At 37.8% G+C, this 13,423-nt stretch overlaps 1 protein-coding gene and 2 long non-coding RNA genes across 18 annotated transcripts in view; 1 reads left to right on the forward strand and 2 right to left on the reverse strand.

Moving 5' to 3' along the window:
• The window catches only part of LOC111090871, a 49,428-nt gene that overhangs the window by 26,323 nt on the left and 9,682 nt on the right, over positions 1-13,423 (forward strand). The window lies entirely within an intron of this gene.
• LOC102152966 overlaps positions 1-13,423 on the reverse strand; it is a 44,024-nt gene that overhangs the window by 18,245 nt on the left and 12,356 nt on the right. For 14 of the 15 annotated variants that reach the window (XR_005373096.1, XR_005373106.1, XR_005373109.1 and 11 more), the window contains exon 4: positions 13,246-13,403. This is a non-coding gene — a long non-coding RNA (uncharacterized LOC102152966). The remainder of the gene's footprint in view (positions 1-13,245; positions 13,404-13,423) is intronic. The other variant, XR_005373100.1, reaches the window with a different exon arrangement.
• LOC100683242 (oligosaccharyltransferase complex subunit OSTC-like) lies at positions 8,861-9,523 on the reverse strand. Its single transcript, XM_038562656.1, has one exon. It carries the CDS (start codon positions 9,521-9,523, stop codon positions 9,074-9,076), a length of 450 nt encoding a protein of 149 aa, XP_038418584.1. The 3' UTR covers positions 8,861-9,073.

Genomic DNA, 13,423 nt, shown 5'->3' on the forward strand with positions numbered 1-13,423 from the left:
GTGGAACAGGCAGTTAAGATAAAGATCATGAATCACGTGAGGATTTGAGGTGCCAGCTTTTAATAGGCTGCCAGCTGTGTGAATCGAGTATGGCACAGCCTTGAGTTGTTAAAATTGGATTGGACATCTGCAGAAAGTGAAAAAAAAAAAAAGATCTTGCCTGTCTTCTTCACTTTCATTCTGTATTTTACTCATCACATTGACAGTTGGGATTAGTACTTTCCTAATTCAATTGTTTTTGTAAATCCCCATCCATCTGATGATTGATTACAGGTGTCTATAAACTGAGAAATGACAGAGTAGCTTGGCCTCCCTTTGCTCCTTCCCTCAGTAAACCAGAGGCCTGGAAAGTCTTGGGGCTGCCTCGGGAACAGTAACACACTCTAAATGAGGAGCTGAAGGAAGGTGAAACATTTAAATTAACCTTCAGTGGAAACCCCAACCCACTTGTTATGGTCATTCTTGGCACAAAAGACCTCTCATGTTGGCTAAAATCCAGAAACACAAAAATGGTAAAATAGCAGGACAGAAAGTTGGCATAGACCCTGTGGTGATTTCCCTGTCCCACTGACTCCCCTGCCTTGGAATTCTGTCTAGACTTGGCTTCAAGGCACATTCTTTCAGCCTTTGGTAGGCAGAGGTGTCCGACTTCTGCAATGTGTACATGATTTAAAAAGAACTAAGAACAGTCTCTCAACAAACCACTGCTTTCTAAAGGTCAAATCTCACTGCTCCAAGTGTGACCGGGAAACACAAATATATTCCAGACCACTCAGCCCACAGGTGCAGAAGCTGAGGGCTGCAAATTTCATGTGCAGATTTGCAGGGTCCTCTCTCTGAGTCTCCAGATGCACAGGGAGTGTTTTATGTACAGGAAGACAGAGGCTACGCAGGGACAGCTGGGTTTCGGAGAAAAAAGTAGGGACATGTAGTTAATTCTACCACAAATCCCCACATTCAAGCCACCAACATAGGAGGGAGAAGGGAAGCATCCAGGGAGATTTCATCCACATACTTACTCCAAAATTTTGAGTGCTTACTACATGTCAAATATTTTCCAATGATATTTTCCTGTCTGTGACAAAATTTCTCACACTAGAGAAATATGTTTCTTGCCACTCAGAAATCACTGTGCAATTCAGGGAGTTAGAACATGGACATACCATTTGCCCCTGATTTATGATACCACCAAGAAAGTGATGGTATGATGTTCCTTTTATCTAACAATCCTAGTCGCTTTTCCTGAATGCCCTGGAGAGAAACATTCCCTGAGGAGTAGATTGCACAAAGGAAGCAACCTGCCTGAAGGAGATTGAGAAATGTTTAAATTGAAATGCAACAGTTGGACCCTTTTGTGCCCAATGGATATGTTGCCAGGAGGCTGTTGCCTTGGAGAGCCATAGGTTTTCAAATTCTCCACAAATAGAAATACAAAAAATTTTATCTGATGATGACAGTGAAAATGATTAAAGTAGGCTAATAAAAATATAGAAGGAGATAAGAAGAATGAGGGGGAAAAAGCAGAATAATAATCTAAAACTATAAGGTGAAGGAAGGATTCAGGGACATTGATATTGGGACTTCATTCATTCAGAGATATTTATTGAGCACCTATAGTTTTCAGATGGTGCTAGATACTGAGTATGTAATAGTAAACAAAGAAATCAAACTGTCATGAAACTACCATATAGTAATGAAGAGAGAATACTGAAAAAAACTATAGGATGTCATGTGCTGAGATAGAGGAGGAGGGAAAAAGAATTCAATGTGGATCTATGCCTTGGGTGTGGGTATTAATTTGTTTAATAGATGTCAGAGAAAGATACACCTAGAAGAAAACATTTGAGTAGAAGCCAATAGCTAAATAAAGAATCATTCTTTGGACACAGTTGATTCTTTGACTTGCTCATCTTTTCTATTCCCAGCTCAGTATCCCAATTTCATTACTATCAGGACCATACTGTTCATGAAGTCTAAAACATCTTCTGATTATTGGACCATGTAGACCAAGACACAAGAAGAGTTTGTGACCAGTGAATCTTCTATGCCTTCCTCTGGCCAGGTCCCAGATCTCTTGCTCTGTATGCCTGGTAGTTTCTGAGTTATTCTTGCTTCTTCCAAAAACATCAAGAAACCAATCCAGAGCATGTGCTCCAGTCTCTTCAGAATAAGGGTGAGGGATTTCTTAATTCAGATTAACGAATTAGAAAAGAATATTAGGGAGTCGGCAGGCTTCCAGAATCAGTATAACTCTTTGGCATAGGAGAGATATGAATACTTTCTTTGTTCTTTTCCCTCTTTACATTGAATTTTTGGAGTATTCTCATTTTAGTATCAGCAATATGGAAGAAACCAACTCCATCCTCTTACTCAAATGTGCTTTATTAAAGCAATAAGAGCTCTTTAGCTTCAAGCTAAATTCACACTGCACACCTCCAGAGGGCCATCTGTCTAGTCCACCATTTGGAGTCTTGCTTTGACTGGCTCTGTCCTGACCAGCGTCCTGATCTTGGGGGCAAGGATGACCAGCCATGGGAAACAGCATGGAACATGATAGATTTTCTGAGCAGCTTGTGTACCTTTCTCTCTCTTGTATATATAGGCCCCACTTAATGGCTTTTTAAAGTCTTAGACATAATTTTATAGTTGGGCAATTGGGTAGCTAAGCTGCCTTAGAACTCTTGTCCCTGTAATTCTTCACAATTGTATAGTTTTCTTTGTTTTTCAAAGTTCTTCCATCTATTTTCTCACTTGTTCCTCATAATAGGGTTGTTAGGAAGCCTGTGCTATTTGATAACCTCCATTTTATAGGTGAAAAAATATGAGTCTCAGGGAGGTCAAGTTGCTTGTCCAAGAACCTGAGCAGGTAACTTCAGAGCTCTGAGAGACATGCAGTTCTTCTGAGCCTGAATCTATTGCTCTTCAATTCCATCTTAAATGTGCAGAATCCTGGGATTGGATTCTGGCCACATGTAAAATTCTTGCCTATGGGAAACAAGTCCCCCTCCTACCTACCTTATACCCAAAGCATAATTTGATCTTCCTAGACTCATGAAGGAAACTGCAGGTGAAGCTGTTTCCTGTGCAGTGAGATGTGAACATCGAACAATGGTGAGAATTGGTGACATTGAGAACCTTCCATTTCCTACCTTCCCTCCCCAGAAGCCCACCACCCAGGCCTTGGTCATGATTCCACCAATGCTTTCTGACTTATGAGCTCAGCTCCATTCATAAAGGAGTTTCCAGTTAAGCTACACAGGATGAGCAGGAGTGGTGGGGCATCCCCTCTGCCTGCCATAATTAAGCCTTTTCCTCTATGTAGTAGCAAACACAACACACAGAACATTGAACACATCCAGAACTGACATTGAATGGATAGTAGAGACAGCTTCTAGGAGAATGAAAGTAAGGGTGATGAGGTCCATCCTCATTTGTGATCTAGAACTTTGCTACCTAAGTGATCCACAAACCAGCTGATCAGTATCACCAGGAGGAGGGGGCTAGTTAGAAACACAGAAGCTCAGGCCTCATCCAAGACCTCTCAACTGAGAATCTGCATTTTAACAAGATCCCCAGAGCCAGACTAGTTGCATCCCCTCTGTCTCTCACCCTCTTTCCCTCCCCACTCCTCTGTATTGTTGTGTCTTTTTCACAACACCCCAATCTCATAATACTCATGCTCTTCAATATATTACTTAAATTCTCACAACTTATAGGTATGGTTTTTCCCCCACTTTACTGGCACTGAAACTGAGGATCAGAGAGTAAGATTGCCACTAAGTATAACTGCACTTGGGATTTGAAGCCAGGTTTGGCTCATTGCAAACCTATAACCAGAACTATTCTATACAAATCCTCGGTGGCCCCCTCTTTCCAGGGGAACTCTTTTCAGAACAGAGGAAAGGCAGGATGCCTGGGTAGCTCAGCGGTTCAAGGTCTGCAGTTCAGGTTGTGATCCTAGTCCAGGGATCAGAGTCCCACATCAGGCCTCCTGTGAGGAACCTGCTTCTCTCCCTCTGCCTATGTCTCTGCCTCTCTCTCTGTGTCTCTCATGAATAAATTTTTAAAATCTTAAAAAAAAAAAAAAAAAAAAGAACAGAGGAAAGGTAAGAATTACCCGTCCTGAAGGGTCACAGAGGGAGATTTCCTCGTGCAGTTCAGGGTTCCCCTCTATGGTCACAAAATGGCTATAGGAACTTCAAGCTTCACAATTCAAAAATCATCCAGAAAAAAACAAGGTTCTTCTGATCTATCTACTTGTCCTGGCATCTCTTATCTGTTGGTTCTTGGCCCAAATTGTCTCATCCCCATTCTTGTACCCATCACAGGGGCTGAAGGTGGAAATACTGACAGAGTTAAACCTATTTGGGTGTATTCCTAGAGCTGTGAGTGGTGTCTTTCCACACAGTCACATGGCTAGGGGATCCCTGGGTGGCTCAGCAGTTTAGTGCCTGCCTTTGGCCCAGGGCATGATCCTGGAGTCCCGGGATCGAGTTCCATATCAGGCTCCCTGCATGGAGTCTGCTTCTCCCTCTGCCTGTGTCTCTGCCTTTCTGTATGTGTGTGTGTCTTTCATGAATAAATAAATAAAATCTTAAAAAAAAAACCAATCACATGGCTAAACAGGAGGAAGAAAATATCTTCCTCCTTCACCTACAAGAGGTAAAATGAAAATGTAACATGGACAAAACAAAACAAAAAACCCTTACATTCCTAAAAAAATTAAGACTGTGCTAGAATACACTTATGGACAAGACCATGCATTAACTAGAAAAAAAAATCAAGTCACAAAACAAATTTTTTAGCACTATTCTATGTTTTTTTAAAAAAAATGATTTCTCTTTAAAATAGGGTACATAAAAGAATGCTAAAAAATAATAGGCCGTAAGAAACTTTTATTCTTGATGCTTTTCTTAATATTTTGGCTTTTCTATTCAACAAACATATATCACTTATAGACTACATATTTAAAACATAGTTTTAAACATACTTTTTTTCCTTTAGCATCATTATCCTCAATATCAATATACAGATTTTAAGACTATATATATATATATATATATATATAGACTAACAATGCTATAGAACTATATATATATATAGTTCTATAGCATTGTTTAAGATGAATTTTGTTGAAACATCTCCTGTTGGTATTATTATCTCAGTAGCTTATGCCATTCTACAAGAGATCCCCTCTAGAAAAGCATATCTTCCCTAAGAAAAGTGAAACCCAGGAGTACCTGGGTGGTTCAGTCAGCTAAGCATTGGGGTTGTGATTTCAGCTCCAGTCATGATCTCATGACCCTGAGATCAGGCTCTGCATTGGGCACGTAGCCTGCTTAAATTCTCTCTCTGCCCCTCTCTGAATGAATGAATAGATAGATAGATAGATAGATAGATAGATAGATAGATAGATAGATGATAAGAAAAATGAAACCCAGATCTTAGTAGCACTTAAAAGAGAATCTTCTCATGGGAAGAGGTCATGAGGCAATCAGCCTTCCTTCCCCTGGGAGTTGCCTCACCTGTTGTTCTGTGGCCTTTAACACTTCTGCCCATATTCAAAATAAACATCTTCATCTTGTTACCTCTTTGCATAGCCGAAAAAACATGTTGAGCTTTTTACAAATGATATAAAAGAATTTACTAATGGATGAAGAATTACGAAAAATAAATAAGCTTAAAGGACAATGATTCCATTACGTATGCCATGTTCTTGGGGGAACATAGATGGGAGCTCAAACAAATGAAACCATCTAGAAACAAGAGGGCTGCATCCTACCTCCTAGATCCATCCCAGCTTTCTACTGGATTCCTTTTCTCTTTTCTTAACTGAACCATAATTGACATATATTTGTTTCATGTATATAACACAGTGATTCAACAGTTGTATTCTTTGCAGACTGATCGCCATAATAAATCTCATACCAACTGTCATCACACAAAGTTAATGCAATATTACTGACCGTAATTCCCATGATGTACGTACGTCACATCCCCATGGCTTACTTACTTTATACCATGGCTTACTTATTTTATAAATGGAAGTTTATACTCCTTGATCCTCTTCACCTATTTCACATACCCCCAAACTCCCTCCTTTCTGGCAACCACACTCTGTTCTTGGTATCTCGGAGCCTGGGTTTTGTTTGTTTTGTTTTTATGTTCCATTCATAAGTGAATTATGTGATATTTGTCTTCCTGTGTCTGATCTGTTTCACTTAGCATAATGCCCAATGGATATATCTTGACTATTATAAATAATGCTGCAATTAAGAAAGAGGTCCATGTATCTTTTCAGATTAGTATTTTTGTTTTCTGTGGATAGGTACCCAGACATAAACTGCTGGATCACAAAGTACTTCTATTTTTTATTTTTTGAGAAGCCCCCTTGATGTTTTCCATACAGGCTGCACCAATTTGCATTCCTACCAACAATGCATGAGTCTCTCTTTTCTCTACATCCTTACCAACAGTTATTTTCTTATCTTTTTGATATTAGCCATTCTATTAGGTGTGAGGTGATATCTCATAGTGGTTTTGATTTGTGTTTCCTCAATGATTAATGATACTGAGCATCTTTTCAGATGCCTGTTGGCCATCTGTAGGTCTTCTTGGGGAAATTGTCTGTTCAGGTCCATTTTAAAATAAGATTTTTTTTTATTGAGTGCTAGAAGTTCTTTATATATTTTGGATATTGACACTTTATCTGATATTTAATTTGCAAATATCCTCTTCCATTCAGTAACTTGCCTTTTGGTTTTGTTGATGGTTTCCTTCACTGTGGAGAAGGGTTAGTCTCGTGTGCTTATTTTGCCCTTTTGTTTGTTTTGTAGACCTTACCTTTGGAGTTGGATAAAGGAAAATAATTATAAAACTGATGCCAAGGAATTTACTATCTATGTCTTCTTCTAGGAGTTTTATGGTTTCATGTCTTAGATTCAAGTCCTTAATTCATTTTGAGTTCATTTCTGTATGTGGTGTAACTTTCATTACATGCATGATATATGGTCCAGCTTCATTCTTTTGCTTATAGCTGTCAAGTTCGTCAAACACCATTTATTGAAGAGATTGTCATTTCCCCATTGTATATTCTTGCCTCCTTTCTCAAATATTAACTGATCACATAAGCATAGGTTTATTTCTGGGCTTTCTATTCTGTTCCATAAATCTGTGTGTCTTATAATATGTAGATGGGTCTTGTACCAGTACCATGCTGTTTTGATCACTACAGCTTTGTAATATATTTTGAAATCTGTCACTATAATACCTCCAGCTTCGTTCTTTCTCAGGATTGCTTGGTTGGTTGGGCTCTTTTGTGGTTCTAAATAAGTTTTGGGGAGTACTTGAGTGGCTCAGTAGTTGAATATCTGCTTTTGGCTCAGATCATGATCCCAGGGTGCTGGAATCAATAGCCCTGCATCGGACTCCCCACAAGGAGCCTGCTTCTCCCTCTGCCTATGTCTCTGTCTCTCTTTGTGTATCTCTTGTGAATAAATAAATAAAATCTTAAAAAATATATAAATAGATAAGTTTTTAGATTATATTTTCTAGTTCTGAGAAAAATAGTATTGGTATTTTGATAGGGATTGCATTAAATTTGTAGAATGCTTTAAGCAGTATGGACATTTAAACTACATTAATTATTTCCATCCATGAGACTGGTACATCTTCCCATGTGTGTAATCTTCAGTTTCTTTCTTTCTTTTTTTAATTTATTTTTTTTTTATTGGAGTTCAATTTGCCAACATATAGCATAACACCCAGAGCTCATCCCATCTTCAGTTTCTTTCATCAGTGTTTTATGGTTTTTAGAATGCAGGTCTTTCACCTCCTTAGTTAAGTTTATTCCTAGGTATTTTATTCTTTTTGGTGTAATTGTGAATGGCATTGTTTTCTTAATTTATCTTTCTGCTACTTCATTAGTAGTATATAGAAATACAACAGATTTCTGTATATTAATTTTGTATGCTACAACTTTACTTAATTCATTTATTACTTCTAATAGTTTTTTTGGTAGATTCCTTAGGGTTTTCTATTCATAGTATCATGTCCTCTGCAAATACTGACAGTTTTACTTCTTCCTTACCCATTTGGATGCCTTTTATTTATTTTTTATTCTCTGATTGTTGTAGCTAAGACTTCTAGTACTATGGTGAGTAAAAGTGGTAAGAATGGACATCCTTGACTTGTTCCTGATCTTAGAGGAAGCACCCTCAGCTTTTCACCATTGAATATGATTACCTATGAGTTTATCATATATGACCTTATCATGTTGAGGTATGTTCCCTCTAAACCTACTTTGTTGAGAGTTTTCATTAAGAATGGATGATGAATTTTGTCAAATGTTTTTTCTCCATCTTATTGAGATGATCACATAATTTATATCCTTTATTTTGTTAATGTGGTGTTAGCACATTGATTGATTTGTGGTATTGAACCATACTTGCATCCCTGGAATAAATTCCACTTGATCACAGTTAGTGATCCTTTTAATACACTGTTGAATGCTGTTTGCTAATATTTTTTTAATTAGAAAAATTATTTATTTCTGCTCCTTTCATACATCTTATTGTGCAGAAACAGTCTCACACATATCTGAATAATGTACTGTCACACTGTTTAAAGGCAAAGCACCATAGGTAAAGCTGATCAGAGTTCTCAGCTTATGGGATCTCGCTTCCTGATTTTACATTAATTTTTGAAAGTCAGAAATGTCGTCTCTACAAAATGTTAAGGGGGCTGTAAGAAATAATCACTTTATTCAATATTATAGTTGTGGAAATGGGAGTATATTTTCTTTAAGAAATGAAAAACTAAGAAGAAAATGCCACTAAATGCCATTGGTGTGTCAGTACAGGCCAGCAGGAGAAATACTGTGGGAAGTTTGTCTCTTTGATACCAAGAAGACATTCTAGTTCAAGCTTTAATATGATTCCTATTTCTCATGAGATGCTTCTTTTCTGCTGCTTCACTTTTTCCATATTTCACATCAGAGGATTGGTACAGCCTTTAAAACTTCATTAACAGGAGCAAATCCAATATCCACGGATTTCTTGTCAAAAGACATTTTTTAACCCATCAAGTAGCCTGGCACTTTCATTCTCATGAATACTCTAGCCATGAAAAAACTCAATAGGACACAGACGAATCCAATGAATAGAAGAAGAAATCTATTGAGTTTTGGAATGTTTGGTGCATTCGATTGGTCCAGGATTATGAAACCTAAACCTCCCATTGTAAACAGGAAGCTGGATGCAAGTCCTTCCATAATATATTGTCCATTTACTCTATAGGCCAAGAAAGCTACTGGTCTCTGATGTCCATGTTCATCAGTCATAGAACCAACACTTGGAGGTTCAACAATAACATCATAAATTATTCCTCCGGTGATGAGGAAGTAAGACACCACCACCAGAGCATACACCGTCATGGCCAACAGCATGTGCACCCAGGGCGGCTTCTTCAGCTTCAGGTTGGGGCATTCAAGCACTAAGAATGGGACGCGGTACAAGGTCTCCATTTTGGTGGCAGCAGGGGTTTCTCTCTCGACCTGTTTGATAATATTTTGTTGAGGACTTTTGCATCTATGTTCACCAGGAATATTGGCCTGTAGTTTTCTTTTTTTGTAGTGTCTTTGTCTGGTTTAGGTATCATGATATTGCTGGCCTCATACAATGTGTTTGGCAGCTTTTCTTTCTCTTATTTTTTTGAAATAGTTTTATACTATTATAGTTAGAAAAGATGTTTGATATGATTTCAATCTTCTTAAATTTATTGAGACTTGTTTTGTGGCCTGACATATGATCTATCCTGGAGAATGTTTCATGTGCACTTAAAAAGAATGGGTATTCTGTTGTTTTCAGATGGAATGTTCTGTGTATGTCTAAGTTCATATGGTCTAATGTGCTGCTGGAAGACACTGTTTCCTTATTGATTTTCTGCCTAGATGACGTATCCATTGATACAAGTTGGGTGTTAAAATCCCCTACTATTATTGTATTACTGTCAACTCTCCCTTTATGTTCATTGATATTTGTTTTATGGATTTAGGTGCTATGATGTTGGGTGCATAGATATTTACAATTGTTATTTCCTCTTGTTGGATTGCTATCTTTATCATTATATAATGTCCTTTTTGTCTCCGTTACTGTCTTCGTTTTAAGGTCTATTTTGTGACTGATGTAAGTATTGCTACCTCAGCTTTATTTTCACTTTATTTTGCATGGAATATCTTTTTCCATTCCTTCACTTTCGGTCTGCATGTGTGTTTAGGTCTGAAATGAGTGTCTTCAGATAATATATGGATGGGTCTTGTTTTTGTTGCCATTTCATCACCCTGTATCTTTTTGATTGATTTAGACTATTTACATGTAAAGTAATTATTGATAGGTATGTACTTATTGCTACTTTGTTCATTGTTTTCTGATTGTTTTCATATTTCTTCTCTGATTCTTTCTTTATCTCTTGCTCTCCTTGCTTGTGATTGATGACTTTCTTATAGGTTTTTGGTTTGTGGTTACCATGAGATTTATATATAACATCCTAAGTATATAGCAGTGTATATTAAGTTGGAGGTCACTTAATTTGAACACATTTTAAAAGAACTTCATTTGAACTGCTCCCTCCTTGTTTTATGTATATGTTTTAATATTTTACATCTTTTTATTTTGGAGTCCCTTTAACTAACTTTTTAGATACAACTGATTTTAATATTTTTGTCTTTTAACCTAGTATAAAGCTAGTATAGTTTTATACGTGTTTGCTCTACTGCCTTACTGTATGCTTGCTCTACTCATGAAATTGTTTCCTTTCTTAATTTCTGGCTGCTAATTATGGCCTTGGCCATTAAAAGAAGTTCCTTTAAAAATTTTGTAGGGCTAATTTAGTGGTGATGAACTCTTTTAACTTTTGTTTGTCTAGAAACTCTGTATCTCCTTTAATTCTGAATGATCACCTTACTGGGCAGAGTATTCTTTGTTGGGATTTTATTTATTTATTTTATTCTATTTTAGTACTTTGAGTATGTCATGCCACTTTCTTCTGGCCTGCAAAGTTTCTGATGAAAACTCTTCTAATAGCACTGTGGTATTGCCCTTGTATGTAATAAGTTTTTTTTTTCCCCCTTTATCTTACTGCTCTTAAGATTCTCTCTTTATTAGTAATTTATAACATTTTAATTATAATGTGCCTTAGTGTGGGTTTTTTGGGATTTCCTCTGGGTTTCCTGGACCTGGATTTCTGTTTCCTTCCCCTGACTAGGGATGTTCTGAGCCAAGATTTTTTTCAAATAAGTTTCCTGCCTATTTTTCTTTCTTCTCCTTCTGGAACCCCTATAATGGGAATATTATTCCACTTTATGTTGTCCTATAGGTCCTTTATGATATTTTCTTTAAATTTTTTCCTTTTTATTTATTGGGATGAGTTCTATTGTTTCATTTTCCAGCTCACTAATTTGTTCTGTTTCTTCCAATTTGCTATTGAACCTGTCTAGTAAATTTTTCAGTTTAGATATTGTATTCTTCAGCTCTGTTACATCTGTTTTGTTCTTTCTTGTCTTTTCTCTTTGTTGAAATTCTGTGTTCATTCTTTCTTCTCCCTAGCTTGATGAGCATCTTTATGACCATTGCTTTGAACTCTTTTGGGTAGATTACTTACCTCCATTTCATTAAGGTCTTTACTAAGACTTTGTTGGTCTTTTGTTTAGAACACAAAAGTCCTCTGTCTTCTTGCTTTGCCTGTTTCTGTATGTTTGTATTAGGTGAGAAATCTCTCTCTCCCAACATTGAAGGAATGGCCTTGTGTAAGAGATGACATGGGGCCCAGGATTGCAATCCTTACTACCAGATCCAGATGTTCCAGGGATATCCCTTGTGTGGACTGTGTATGCTAGCCAGCTGTGGGAGGGCTGTGGCTACAGGTGCAGGGGGTGGGGCACTTGCCCAGCTGTGGCACAGCTGGAGCACCAAAGAAGAAGGGTAAGGACATTGCCCAGCCAACTGTGGTGCAGCTGGACTATAGAGGGCTGAGGGCAATCCACCTGTGCTAATGGGTTAGATGAAGAGTCTCAAAATGGCTTCCACCAGCATTAGGATTAGAAAGGTAGAATGAAATTGCAAGAAAACAAACAAGTGTCTAGCAGTGCTTCCATCCCTGGAGAGAATCCTAACAGGGTTTTAACTCTCTAGCCATCACTTTAAGATTAGTGACTCTACTTCACATATAGTTTAGGCAGTTTTCAAATTGCTGCTTTGGCATTGGTTCTCAGGGTGAGTTATTGTTGTAATCCTTTATGAGTGGATTCTCCATTCCTTACAGTTCTATGTTTCTCCTGGACATCATTTCTATTGGTTTTATGTTTGGAGAGGACTGTCTCTTTGACACAGGACTTAAAAGCTGGGGTCCTGGAGTGCCTAGGTGACTCAGTCAGTTAAGCAGTCAACTCTTAGTTTCTGCTCAGGTCATGGTGTTAGGGTCATGATCACAGTGCTGTGAGATCAAGCCCCGTGATGGGCTCTTCACTCAGTGTGGTTTCTGCTTGTCCCCCTCCTTCCCCTTCCCCTTCTGCTCCTCTCTCAGGCATTCTCTCTCTCTCAAATAAATAAAGTCTTTTTTTTTAAGTTTGTTTGTGAGGAACAAACCCCCATTCCTCATGGAGTGGTTCCATATTTTTGACATTTCTCCCGATGGTGTGTTGCCACACCTGGGTAAGAGTGTTTCTCTGCCTCTCCTATTTTAATGTGGCCCTTTTATTCTTTGCTATGCAGGTGTCAGTCATTTAGTTTTTAGGACTTTTTAGAGAAAATTATTTCAGATACATCTGTAGACTTGTTGTGTCTATGGGAGAAGGTGGGTTCAGGATCTCCCTACACTGCCTTCTTGAACCATCTCCTTCCTATTCTCTTTTTGAGAAAGAGATAAAGAGTTTTTACAATGTATTAATCAATATCTTGGTTATAAGAATGGTTTCTGCATAGACCCCAGATTGTCAACAGAAGTATTTATTTTATTTATGCTGGCTCCTTTTTGGGGATGATAAAGAGTAAAATCATGGTTCCTGCTCTCAGAAGCTTACCATTTCTGGTGAGATATCCAACAAATGCCTGGAATTCATGTTAGAAAACCAAAAAAGAAATATGTAAAAGCTTTCCATTTATCATTTGGCTCATGGTTGGATGGTCTACTTCCTTCACCACTGCTTCTTCAAATCATAACTGACCCTTAAAAACAAGCTGTATTGCTCACCTCTTTCAGGAATCCTTCTCTGATCCCCTCTCCAACACCATAGAACTCCTTTTCTTCTGAACTACCAGCATATTCTGTGCTTCTCCTGGTGGACATTTCACAGTTTAATACAATGATTCTTCACTGGGTTAAATAGTTCTTCACTGGGCTATGCTTCCCTCCAAAAAGCATAAAATAA

This window comes from Canis lupus, chromosome 18 (genome assembly GCF_011100685.1).
Source record: "Canis lupus familiaris isolate Mischka breed German Shepherd chromosome 18, alternate assembly UU_Cfam_GSD_1.0, whole genome shotgun sequence".
Taxonomy (NCBI): domain Eukaryota; kingdom Metazoa; phylum Chordata; class Mammalia; order Carnivora; family Canidae; genus Canis; species Canis lupus.

What these genes read in the sequence shown, in the direction of transcription:
- LOC100683242 (XM_038562656.1), bottom strand. Translation starts at nt 9,523, where the DNA reads ATGGAGACCTTGTACCGCGTCCCATTCTTAGTGCTTGAATGCCCCAAC.